Raw genomic sequence first — 13,330 nt, 5'->3', positions numbered from 1 at the left:
AAATAGTGCTGGAAATGCTGTGCCCTTTTATTGAACATTTTATTTACATTTAGTCTGATATATAGATGATGACTAATTTGCAACAGACAAATAAGATATACAGATGTACTGTATTGAAGTTTGACATGCTCCTAATTGCTGGCAGATTAAATCAGATCAGAAATAACATGATTTTATATTAAATTTTTAAATATAACGTTTAACCCCGTTAAACCAAAAGATGAGCTTGTGACATATGTAGATGTGATCTATATCTTCACTTCATCTGGAGGTTGTTCTCCATTTAGAACTGCCAAGGCATTAACAATCATTCTCTCCACCATGATCTGAAAGGTCTCCATAGAGCGTGTCCCCATGTGCGGCAGGACAATTACGTTTGGTAATGACAATAAAGGATGATCTCTGTAAAAATGAAAATTACAAACAATACAGAGAATTAGATTTATAAATTCCTCATTCACTTACTGCTTATCTTGATCTGAGTTTAAAAAAAAAAAATGGACTGCACCTTGGAAGTGGCTCAGGGTAGGTGACATCCAGAGCTGCAGCTTTTATGATTTTCTTTTGAAGCGCATCAACCAAAGCATCTTGGTCAACAACCAAACCTTGTCAAGAGAATGTTTTTATTAATTTAATTAAAAATGTCAGACTTTCATGTATTCTTGATTCATTACATGGAAAGTGAAATATTTAAATCCTTTTTTTTAAAAAAAAATCAAAAATCCAGTATCTTAAAATATGAGAATATTTCATGTCTTGTTCAGTACATGCATGATAAGACAGCTGACTTGACAGTTGTCCAGAAACAAAAATAGACACCCTTCACTAGCAGGGTAAGTCACAGAAGGTGCTGTATTGAAGCATATTCATGGAAAGATGACTGGAAGGGAAAACTGTGGTTGGAAAAGGCACACAAGCAACAGGGATGACCGCTGAATATTGTCAAGCAAAGCTGCTTCAAAAACTTGAGAGATCTTTACAAGGAGTGGACTGAGGCTGGAGTCAGTGCATCAAGAGCCACCACACACAAATGTTTTCAGGAATTGGGCTACAACTGTTGCAGTCTAGTTTCTAACCACGATACTTGGTACATGGTATACGATACACGATCAAGCGTCTTACCTGGAGGAGGACAAGAACTGGACCATTGTTAAGTAGTCCAAAGCCCTCTTTTCAAATGTAAGTAAATTTTGCATTTTATTTGAAGAGCAAAAGAAATCAAGAAAAGATGAAAATAACGGCGGTGTAGAATAACTGTCTGTATTTAAACCAGGCCCAGTCTACTGTCTACAGTAAGTCTGATATGGAAGCAATCTGAGAAAAAAGCTCCAATTACAGACGTTGTACGGCACACTACAATTAGGTCAGATAAAAGGAGGGTCAATGGAAGGGATTAAAATCATGTTGGAGCTGACTGAAGTGTTGAAGAAGGGCTCTAATGAAATAGTAAAACGAAAAAAAATCAGAATTCACCTGACCCACACTGCTGACCCACAAGCTGGAGAGTGTTTTTTTTTTGTTTTTCTGTTCAGATACATGACTGACATTTATTTTGAGAGAACTACACTATGACTTTACCTCTGCTGATGTTAATGAGGGTACTACTGGACTTCATCATGGCGAGTTCTTTAGCACCAATTAGCTTGTGTGTTTGAGGGGACAGATTGACCACAATCATTACGAAGTCCGAGTTCTGCAGCAGCTCTTCCATTTTCTCACAATACACAGCACCAACAGCCCTCTCATCCTCCTCTGTCCTGTAATCACAAAGAAATCAGATAAATAAATAAAAAATCACCTCATCAACTATAGAAATAATGCTTGGTTTTAATGACCGTCATAAATTAATCCCATTATTTGAAAATATGTAAAAAAAAAAAAAAAAATTCTTCTTTCTTTGTCTTTCGGCTGTTCCCTTTCAGGGGTCGCCACAGGGAATCATTTGCCTCCATCTAACCCTATCCTCTGCATCCTCTTCTCTCACACCAACTAACTTCATGTCCTCTCTCACTGCATCCATAAATCTCCTCTTTGGCTTTCTCTAGACCTCCTGCCTGGCAGTTCCAATCCAGCATCCTTCTACCGATATATTCACCATCTCTCCTCTGAACATGTCCAAACCACCTCAATCTGGCCTCTCTGACTTTATCTCCAAAACATCTAATGTGGGTTGTCCCTCTGATAAACTCATTCTTGATCCTATCCATCCTTGTCACTCCTAAAGAGAACCTCAACATCTTCAGCTCTGCTACCTCCAACTCTGCCTCCTGTCTTTTCTTCAGCGCCACTGTCTCTAAGCCGTAGAGCATTGCTGGTCTCACCACTGTCCTGTACACCTTTCCTTTCATTCTCGCTAATACTCTTTTATCGCACAACACACCTGAAACTTTTCTCCACCCATTCCAACCTGCCTGTACCCGTCTCTTCACCTCCTTTGAACACTCTTCATTGCTCTGGACCCTAAGTACTTAAAATCCTGCACCTTTTTTACCTCTGCTCCCTGTAGCCTCACCGATCCTCCTGGGTCCCTCTCATTTACACACATGTATTCCGTCTTGCTGCGGCTAACCTTCATTCCTTTGCTTTCCAGAGCGTACCTCCACCTCTCCAAATTTTCCTCCACCTGTTCCCTGCTCTCGCTACAGAGCACAATGTCATCTGCAAACATCATAGTCCATGGAGACTCCTGTCTTACCTCATTGGTCATCCTGTCCATCACCAGAGCAAACAAAAAGGGGCTTAGAGCCGATCCTTGATGCAGACCCACCTCCACCTTGAACTCTTCTGTCACACCTACAGCCCATCTTACCACTGTCTTACAGCTCTCATACATGTCCTGCACCACTCTAACATACTTCTCTGCCACTCCAGACTTCCTCATACAATACCACAGCTCCTCTCTTGGCACCCTGTCATACACTTTCTCTAAATCTAAAAAGACACAATGCAACTCCCTGTTACCTTCTCTGTACTTCTCCGCCAGCATCCTCAAAGCAAATACTGCATCTGATGTACTCTTTCTAGGCATAAAACCATATTGCTGCTCACAAATGCTCACCTCTGCCCTTAACCTAGCTTTCACTACTCTTTCCCACAGCTTCATTATTCCCACAGCAACCACATTACCTTTATACCTTTATAATTGCCACAGCTTTGCACATCTCCCTTGTTCTTAAAAATTGGCACCAATACACTTCTCCATTCCTCTGGAATCCTCTCACTCTCCAAGATCTTGTTAAACAAACTTGTCAGAAACTCTACTGCCATCTCTCCTAAGCACTGCCATACCTCCACAGGTATGTCATCAGGACCAACAGCCTTTCCACTCTTCATCCTCTTCAATGCCCTTCTCACCTCACTTTTACTAATATTTGCTACTTCCTGTTCCACAACAGTTACCTCATCTACTCTTTTTTTCTCTTTTGTTTTCTTCATTCATCAACTCCTTAAAGTACTCCTTCCATCTTCCTATCACCCTCCTGGCATCTGTCAGTACATTTCCATCTCTATCTTTAATCACTCTAACCTGCTGCACATCCTTTCCATTTCTATCTCTCTGCCTTGCCAACCTGTACAGATCCACCTCTCCCTCCTTACTGTCTAGCCTAGCATACAAGTCCTCATATGCTCTTTGTTTGGCCTTTGCCACCTCTACCTTCACCTTACTCTGCATCTCCCTGAACTCCTGTCTACTCTCTTCAGTCCTCTCAGTCTCCCACTTCTTCTTAGCTAGCCTCTTTCCCTGTATACACTCCTGGACTTCCTCATTCCACCACCAAGTCTCCTTGTCCACTTTCCCCTTACCTGATGATACATGAAGTACCCTCCTACCTGTCTCCCTGATCACATTGGCTGTAGTTGTCCAGTCAACTGAAATCCCCTCCTGATCACCCATAGCCTGTCTCAACTCCTCCCTAAAGACTTCACAACATTCTTCGTTTCTCAGCTTCCACCACTTGAGCCTTCTGCTCTGCCTTTGTCCTCTTCGCCTTCCTCACCACCAGGGTTATTTTACACACCACCATTCTGTGTTGTCTGGCTACACTCTCCCCTACCAACACTTTGCAGTCACTGATCTCTTTCAGGTTACAACGTTGACATAAGATGTAGTCGACCTGAGTGCTTCTGCCTCCACTCTTATATGTCACCCTATGTTTCTGCCTCTTATGGAAGAAAATATTTACTCTTGCCATTCCCATCCTCTTTGCAAAGTCCACCACCTTCTGTCCTTCTACATTCCTGTCCTGAAGACCAAACCTGCCCATCACATTTTTATCACCTCTGTTCCCTTCCCCAACATGTCCATTGAAGTCTGCACCAATCACCACTCTTTCACCTCTGGGGATGCTCTGCATCACTTCATCTAACTCACTCCAGAATTTCTCCTTCTCTTTTAACTTACATCCTACCTGTGGGGCATAACCACTAACAACATTGAACATTATCCCTTCAATTTCCATCTTCAGACTCATCACCCTATCTGATACTCTCTTCACCTCTAGAACATTCCTTACAAACTCCTCTTTTAGAATAACTCCTACTCCATTTCTTTTCCTATCCACACCATGGTAAAACAATTTGAACCCTGATCCTAAGCTTTTAGCCTTGCTACCCTTCCACCTGGTCTCCTGGACACACAGTATATCCCCACCTTCCTTCTCTGCATCATATCAACTAACTCTCTTCCCTTCCCTGTCACAGCCTGTTTTTATAAAAAAACAAATAAAAAAAAAACATACCAGGTAACAAACTTAAAAACAGGTGGGAAACCATTTTTAAAACACAACTTAATGTTTCTCATTTAAAATGTTTTTTAATGATTTATATGTTCGGCTTCACATACTAATCCAGAAAAGGAATAACACCCACAAATGGCATTGAAGAGGAGTAACCCCATCCTGTAATAGGGAAGCTATTTTTCTTACATATAAAGATACGTAAGATTCTTACGTATAAAGATATAAAAATAAATAAAGTTAAGTTCAACGATTATTCATCACATATACATTACTGCACAGTGAAATTCTTTATTTTTCGCATATTCCAGCTTCTTGTTAGTAGGCTGGCGTCAGCCATTATACAGTACGGCACTCCTGGAGCAGACAGGGTTAAGGGCCTTGCTCGAGGGCTTGTGGAGGTGGGGCACGAGTCCTTACCTGCGATTCCTGTTGTGGTAGAGGATTCGCATGTCAAAACTTTGAGCTCTTTTGGCAACTTTAAATCCAATTCTTCCCATACCAATAATACCCAAGGTGGCACCACTGACATCAGTGCCCAAAGACGTCTCAGGCACGAATTCTGATTCATGGTATTTTGAAAAGTTATGTCCTGCATGAAAAAAAAAAAATTAACAACTCATGAGGAGTGGTATTCATGAAATATGTGTACAAAGTTGAAAACATGAATGATCCTCACCTTCAATAATTTTTCTTGCTGATGACAACATCAATGCCATCCCAATGTCCGCTGTGGCATTGTCGACTACATGGGGAGTGTTGCACACTTTCACTCCGAGACTATTGATTAGTGGTATGTCCAGGTGGTCCACTCCTACACCACAATTCACAACAACCTGAAGTTTGGGTAATGCTTGTAAAAGTTCCTTATTTACCTTTGGTAGGAAACTGCACACAAAGATGGCCTGGATCTTTACTGCATAATCTTTTTTTTCAAGAAACTTCTCATACTCGATAATTGTGAAATGCTTCTCAAGGTTTGGTTTAAAACACTTGTAAATCCCCTTTGGTCCAGGCTTGGTGGTCAATATGCAGGGTTTCTCCATAATCTGCATACATGGAGGGCAGAAACTTTAACCTGCAGAATTTCATTCATTCAAAGTCATTGTGACTGCCGATAGAAGTCCAGATTTCTTATTATGTTAGGTGGGTTAGTGTGTTCAATTACTTTTGAGACTGTAAAAATGAAAGGGTCTTTATTTAAAAACAGTACAAAAAAGCTTTGCAATTTCCTTTGTGGTGCTGTTCAGACACAATATTTACAAAAAGTGTGTCATTGTTCAAACACTTATGGTCTATTATTTTTGTTAAGGAATGAGACATGTACATCAAAGGCAGAATTTTGGGAATATAGATAAATAGCTGTTTCTAGTGAGTATTCATTTATTATTTGTATTTATCCTAGTCGGCATCATGGTGGATCTGGAGCCTTTGCTGGATGTAAAATCGAATCAAATATGATTCAGACAGTCTTAATCTCTCAAGACTCATAGCTAGTTCTTTTTTTCTTTTTTAAATAAATAAAAAATAAAAGATCAGAATTTCTTTCATTACCTGAAACCTAGAGTTATGGCCACAAGCATTAAGACATTGGCTAGTTATCGCAGGCAAAACAGTGAAAACTGTTCCTGAAACGCAAGGTTACAGTAAGTCAAAAATGTAAATGCAAGGATAAGTTATTGCATTCTGGCTGTAGAATTTATACATAATTTTTCGACCTAATCTGATCTCCTCAATACACTTTGTCTATCTGTCAACAGGCTTTTGTATTCCGTCATTAAATTTTTCACGCTACCAAACAGAAGGTCTAAACAAACAAAACAAAGTGTGGATTCGTGCAAAATTAATGCACAGGTCTGTATGCATGGAGCTTGCGTGTTCCCTCTGTGCTTAGTGGGTTTCCTCCGGGCATTCCAGTTTCCTTACACAATAAATATATATTTTTTCTTTGAACAGTAAATATATACAGTATTTAATTGTCACCAAAAATATTGTAGTATACCACAAGTTTTTAAAAAAAGATAAGGAACACATTCTTTCTGTTGGTTGAAGAATGTACATAAATCCGCAGTGTCCACATACTTTGCACTTTGCAATTCTGAAATAAAGAGAGCAAATACAGTGGATTATTTTAAAAGTGAACATCTTGCTGCAGTAAACTTTATTGTTAGGGATAGGAGATTTATATGAGATGAGCCATGTTTTTTTTTTATTTCAATCAAGCAATCAAAACATAACTGTTTATAACATCGCTTTTTACTGTCACGGAAACACCAGGCTCCACCCTCAATCTTTGTTCCCAATCACCGGAGTTCTCCGTAAGGCGAAGTTCCCAATCACCTAGTTCTCAGCGAGGCGGAGTTCCAATCACCCAGTTCTCACCCCGCGAGTTTTCCGTGAGGCAGAGAACATCTTGGCGGAGAACTGCAATGGATTCCTTCTCCAGTGCTCTCTCACCTTTGAGATGCAGCCTCACAGGTTCCCATCCGGCAGAGATAAAATTGCGTACACAATCTCTCTGCTTACCAATAAAGCCCTTCAGTGGGCAGAGGCCATTTGGCAGCAGGATTGCAACATAGTGCACGATTACCAAGAGTTTACAACCTACTTCCAGGAGGTGTTTACTCAATCGGCAGACTCTTCCACCACAGAAACTGTTTAAACTCAAGCAAGGCAAAAGTTCCATTACTGACTATGCTTTAATTTTTAGAACCTTAGCCGCCGCAAGTAGGTGGAACGAAGCAGCACTCCTGATGAAGTTCCGGCAAGGGCTGGATCCACATCTGGGGCTACAACTCATGGCCTGACGAGGATGGAACAGGATGACTTGGTGGAATTGTAGCGGTTCTTCCGAACCTCCGTCAAAGGGGCAAACTGTCTTCAAGAATGCACCACCGAAACCTCCATGCGTCACGACCCATCTTTCTGACATGTCCCCGACGGCCGCCTCGTCCATTGGTGAGCAAGATATCTTATCTCAGCGACCAGCCCTGTGCGACTATCCCCGAGTGCTACTCCCAATTCAGAGAAATGTTTTGTCGTCGCTGAGCCATGCAGCTGCCACCTCATCGGCCATGGGAGTGCACCATTGACCTCCATCCAGGTGAACCAGTGCCCAAAGGCATTTTCTCTCTATTCCAGAGCAGAAAGCCAACGAGAGTTACATTGAGGAGGCTCTCCAACAAGGGTACATCCACCTCCCCTGCTGCTTTGACTTTTTTCTTCGTGGCTACGGTATTAATTATTGCGCCCTTAATCAAATCACGATAAAGGTTAGCTATGCGCTCTCGTCCCGACTGCTCTGGAACAACTCTGAGGGGCGCGCATCTTCAAAAGCCGAATCTCCGGAGCACTTACAATCTCATCTGAATACGAGAGGGGGACAAGCGGAAAACTGCCTTCATCACACCCACTGGTCATTATGAGAATTTGGTAATGCCCTACGGCCTAGTCAATGCCCCCTCCGTATTCCAAGACTACATGAATGAGGTGTTCCAATCGTTTCTGAATTGGTTTGTTATCATTTAGATTGATGACATACTCATTTACTCCAGGAACGAGTCGGAACACCGCATTCATGTGGTCGAGGTTCTCCGGAGACTTAGACAACATCAACTGTTCCTGAAAGCCGAAAAATGCGCATTTCATCAATCCTCTTTGCAGTTCCTGAGTTATCACATCAGTCAACAAGGGATCAAAATAGACAAAGGGAAGGTGGAAGCCATTCGTACCTGGCCGATCCCAACCAACATCAAACAGCTCCAATGCTTTTTGGGTTTCGCAAACTTCTACCGGAGATTTGTTTCCCCCCTTACCGATCTCCTGTTGGGCAAACCCAAAGCCCTCGCGTGGAATGCTGAAGCCACCAGGTCCACACTCCTTGTTCTCCCAAACACTGACAAACCATTTTTGGTAGAAGTCGACGCGTCTCGGTCAGGAGTTGGAGCTATCCTCTCGCAGCAGCAGGGGAAACCTCCTCAGTACCATCCCTGTGCTTTCTTCTCCAGAAAGCTGTTGCCTGCCAAATGGAACTATGACATTGGGAATCAAGAGCTCCTGGCGATCAAGCTGGCATTAGAGGAGTGGAGACACTGGTTGGAGGGGGCAGTACACTCTTTCCTGATCTTAACAGATCATCGGAACTTAGAGTATCTGCAAGAAGCCAAACGCCTCAACCTGCGACAAGCCAGATGGGCATTATTCTTTACCCGGTTCCGTTTCACCATCAGTTATAGACCAGGAACAAAAAATGTCAAGGCTGACGCTCTCTCTCGCCACTATGAAGTGAAAGATACTCTAAAAACACCTAAACACATTCTTTCCTCAACTCTGTTTGTCTCTCCGACTCAGTGGGAGATTGAAAAAGAAATTCGCCAGTCTATTACAACCGAGCCCTCTCCACCAGACTATCCGGCTGGCCATCTCTACGTTTTTTTCACACAGCGGGACACGCTCCTCCAGCAGGGGCAGGCTTAAATGGGCACTGGTCGCCCTGGGATGAATCAAACCCTCTTACTACTAGAAGAATGCTTCTGGTGGCCCAACATGGCAGAACAGATTAGAAGGTATATGAGGGGATGTCGGGACTGCGCAACCACCAAGTCCTCCAGACATCTGCCAGCAGGAAAGTTATTACCCTCAGTTCTCCGGTGTCCATGGTCAAACCTAGGAGTGGACTTCGTCACTGACCTCTCTTGTTCCAAAGGCCATAAACGCATCCTGGTAATCGTTGCCGCCTAGTTCCATTACCAAAACTCCTCGGCTAAAGAGATGGCCGAAACACTCTTTAACCAGGTTTTCAGAATTTACGGCATTCCAGAGGATATTGTATTAGACAGAGGACTCCCAATTTATCTCCAGGTTCTGGAAAGTCTTTTTTAACCTCCTGGGTGTGACCATAAGCCTGTCTTCTGGATATCATCCCCAAAGTAATGGGCAAACTGAATGTAAAATCCAGGAGATAGGCAGATACCTCTGTACCTTCTGCCATGACCGCCAACACTCCTGGAGCCAATTTATCGCCTGGGCTGAGTACGCGCAAAATTTACTTCGGGCAACCCACCACAGGACTCACTCCCTTTGAGTGAGTACTCGGCTACCAACCACCTTTCTCTACCATGGAACAGAATGCCATCCGGGGTACCTTCCATGACTCACTGGTTCCAGGAGAATAAGAGGGTATGTAACTCAGCTCACCAACAACGTGCAGTTCGAAGACAACGCATCGTCGCTGACGTGAGGAGAGGACATACTCGAACCTTCCGACCTGGACAAAAGGTCTGGCTCTCCACATGCAACATCCGTCTTTGACTGCCCTGTAAGAAGCTGAGTCCCAGATTCATTGGTCCCTTCACCAATCTCGCACAGATCACATATAAGTTAAGTCTCCCACACACATACGAGATTCACCCAACATTTTAGACGAAAACCTCCACCACCCGGCACTGGAGCTGGAGGACGGAACGATCTACGCCGTGAGAGAAATCCTGGGTCCAGCCGTCGAGGTGGTTGTCTCGAATATCTCGGTGACTGGGAGAGTTAAGGCCCTCCTGAGAAGAGGAGTTGGGTCCAACGAAAAGACATCCTTGACCCAAACCTTCTCAGGGAATTCCACCAACAACACCCACAATTGCCTGGTCTCAGAAGAAGGGGTCGTCTACCCCAGCGACAGGTCCAGTGGCCCTCAGGAGCGGTCCGTGGAAACACTAGGCTCCACCCTAAATCTCCGTTCTCAATCACCCGAGTTCTGATCACACACCTGTCCACAAGAGCAGCACACCTTAAATACACCTCACGCCCGTTCGGGTTTTCGTATGTATAAAATAAATCATTGTTGAGTCTGTATTTTTTTTACTTATGGTGCAGGTTAAACATCAGACAGATATCTAAGTACTATATTAAATTCTGTCTGGTCAGTTTTCTGTGATGCTGTAACATAATCTGGCTGGACAGACATACTTTTTCCTAGACTGGTTTCGTGTTTTTTTCGTCTGAAAAGTGCAGGACACCGGCAACTATGTAACATTCCACAAAGACTGCAATGCTGCATTATACTAAAGGTTCAAGACCTGCATTTCCTGCAAGTAATCACAATCTTCAATCGTTAAAAAAGTTCACAGCCAGAAGCATATCTTTAAATTTAAACAAAAACATGGGTGGCATCAACCAGTTTCCTTAAACGGCCGGGGATGGAACGCACAGTCTTTTAAACAAACTGTTTGGGGATATTGCTGAGAACCACCTGAATTCTAAATCCTGAATTCTGAATCCTGAATGCTTTGTCCTGTACACTTTCTCCTTTTAGACTCCTTTTAAGGCCATTCATAAGGTCCAGGAGACTGAAGTCCAGGAAAATGCACAGTAAGAGCACAAAGGTGGTGCTTTAGTTCAATAGCTGTTAAATTTTGCCTAGGTGATTTTCCACCCTGTAGACTTTACATGAACTCACATGAGATTTACAACTATATGTATATGATATCGGTACTGTATACTACATGCCCAGGAAGATAATCAATCATTTAATCACTAATCTCCACTACTTGATGACACGTATAGACATACAACTACTGTAATACTGACACTTAGTTCAGTTTCTGTTTAAAAACAGTAGTGTGTGCAGTAAGTGTAGTTTACGGACTCCCCTGCCCCACTAATCCATGACTAATGTTTCTGTTCAGTCCTTAGACTGTTCAGTCCTTAGACTTCTGTTCAGTCCTTAGACTGTTCAGTCCTTAGACTTCTGTTCAGTCCTTACAGACCGTGTGTAAAAAAAAAAAAAAAAAAACTGATCCGTGGATAAAAAACTTAATTTTGGAGAATAATGGACATTCACTACACATTTGAGATTTTCTGTTCTGTTTCTAAAGAAATAAATGTGTGTATTACCTTGGAACTGAGAGAGAAATGTTGAAGTGTAAAGATATCGCTCTTGTGCGGTTAAACCTGGCTAAACTCTGTGCCTCCCACAGGCTGTCATTAAGGGACCATCTGAAAAGTGCAGGACACCGGCAACTATGTATCATTCCACCAAGACTGCAATGCTGCATTATACTAAAGGTTCAGGACTGAGCCAAATCATTATGATTATACACAGCATATACAGTATATTTAAATGTGATATGCTGTAAAAAAAAAAAGATGTTTCATACATCCATCCATCTAGGAACCTATGTAGTCCAGCTAGGGACCATGGAGACCATTGTATTCATTAACATTGTTACGACCGTGGTAGGACCTCCTGTTAACTCACAGTACTGGCAAATTTGGGAATGCCAATTAGCCTAATCTGAATGTCTGTGGGACTGTGGAAGGAAACCAGAGTACCCGGGGAAAGCCACCAAGCACAAGGAGAACATACTCCATACACAAAGGCCGAGGTGGGAACCCTCGACCAAGCAGGGGCAAAGCCACGGTGCGAACCACTATGCCACTGTGTCTCCTACTTTGTTTAAGTAATTTCAGAAATTCTTTAATAAATCACCTTCTTAGTAGTGCAAGAAGGTGATTTATTATAGTTATTTAATATTTTATATTATATTATATAATTAGTTAGTTTTTTACCAAGTAATTTGATCAAACAAGAGGTTCTGATGTAGAGTATTGCAGCACAGTATTGCACCATGAGTTCTGTTTAATGATAGGTGTAATAACCGTTAACCCTTTTAACTATTCACTATTAACTAGGACACTATTCTGTGAGTTACGCATACAAAAACCAAATGCACTTCATTATATTCAAATACAATATTTAGAAAATGTTAATGATCAATGTTTTAATTTTAATAATCTATTTTACAACCAAATGCAGTTGTTATAGTTGTCCCCTAGAGGGAGCTGTGCGCACATATTCAGGACTTTTATGTTGACATGGGATTCATCTTCTAACATTCTGTTTCTGAGTTGAGGTTAGTTGCATGTTACCTCTTTGATGTTTCCATCTGTGTGTTATGTTCTTGTTAGAACATGTTGGCACAATCTCTCACTGCTCATTACAACCTTTGATAGAGTAATTAAGCACACATTAGGAATGACTGCGTGGAAAGTGATTTCGACCAAATTGTCCTGTAGGATAACTGAATGCCCCCCTTAGAACAGAATGTTACCCTTTCTTTTTTTGGCGGAAAGTTTTTAGTAAGTTAACAAGTAAACAAGTTTGTTATGGATACAGGTTTTAGGGGAAACCAGTGTACTGTGCATTATAAATAAGTCTGTAGTGGTACAATAACTAACCGATCGTCAGCCCAGGAAAGCTGGCATTATACACAATGTGCCAACTTGTACCCAAACAAGGGTGCGGTCTTCAGGAGTGACCCACATAAAAGGAAAAAATACATTTTAACCTGTCTGTGTGTTTTATTTAAAGTTCTAGCCAGGTCGTTGGGCAATATTATTAATATTGGAATTGGCAGCGTGGCCTCATACTTCCAGCGTCGGGGTTCGATTCCCGCTTCGGGTCTGTGTGCGTGTTTGCATGTTCTCTCCGTGCATGGTGGGTTTCCTCCGGGTACTTCAGTTCTGTCACAGTCCAAAGGCATGCAGATAAAGCTAATTTATCTTCCCAAATTTTCCTGTAGAGTGTGTATGCATCGGTGTGT

At 42.2% G+C, this 13,330-nt stretch overlaps 1 protein-coding gene across 1 annotated transcript; it reads right to left on the bottom strand.

Annotated features, from left to right (window-relative positions):
• Positions 1-3: 3 nt before the first annotated feature.
• LOC128520695 (probable 2-ketogluconate reductase) lies at positions 4-11,694 on the bottom strand. The gene is made up of 6 exons (XM_053495051.1): positions 11,622-11,694; positions 5,416-5,785; positions 5,157-5,328; positions 1,579-1,757; positions 509-605; positions 4-402 (listed from the first exon to the last, which is right to left on the bottom strand). Exons 2-6 carry the CDS (start codon positions 5,780-5,782, stop codon positions 249-251), a joined length of 969 nt encoding a protein of 322 aa, XP_053351026.1. The 5' UTR covers positions 5,783-5,785; positions 11,622-11,694; the 3' UTR covers positions 4-248.
• Between the last annotated feature and the right edge of the window lie 1,636 nt (positions 11,695-13,330).

The sequence above is a fragment of the Clarias gariepinus genome, chromosome 4 (assembly GCF_024256425.1).
Source record: "Clarias gariepinus isolate MV-2021 ecotype Netherlands chromosome 4, CGAR_prim_01v2, whole genome shotgun sequence".
Classification (NCBI taxonomy): Eukaryota; Metazoa; Chordata; class Actinopteri; order Siluriformes; family Clariidae; genus Clarias; species Clarias gariepinus.
This window is presented reverse-complemented; position numbering and strand designations above follow the sequence as displayed.

Excerpts from the sequence above, each read along its gene's own strand:
- LOC128520695 (XM_053495051.1), bottom strand. The coding sequence starts at position 5,782 with ATGGAGAAACCCTGCATATTGACCACCAAGCCTGGACCAAAGGGGATT. Across the intron at positions 5,329-5,415 it reads AGCAAGAAAAATTATTGAAG|GACATAACTTTTCAAAATAC; the intron begins GTGAGGATCATT and ends TTTTTCATGCAG. Across the intron at positions 1,758-5,156 it reads TACCACAACAGGAATCGCAG|GACAGAGGAGGATGAGAGGG; the intron begins GTAAGGACTCGT and ends TTGTGATTACAG.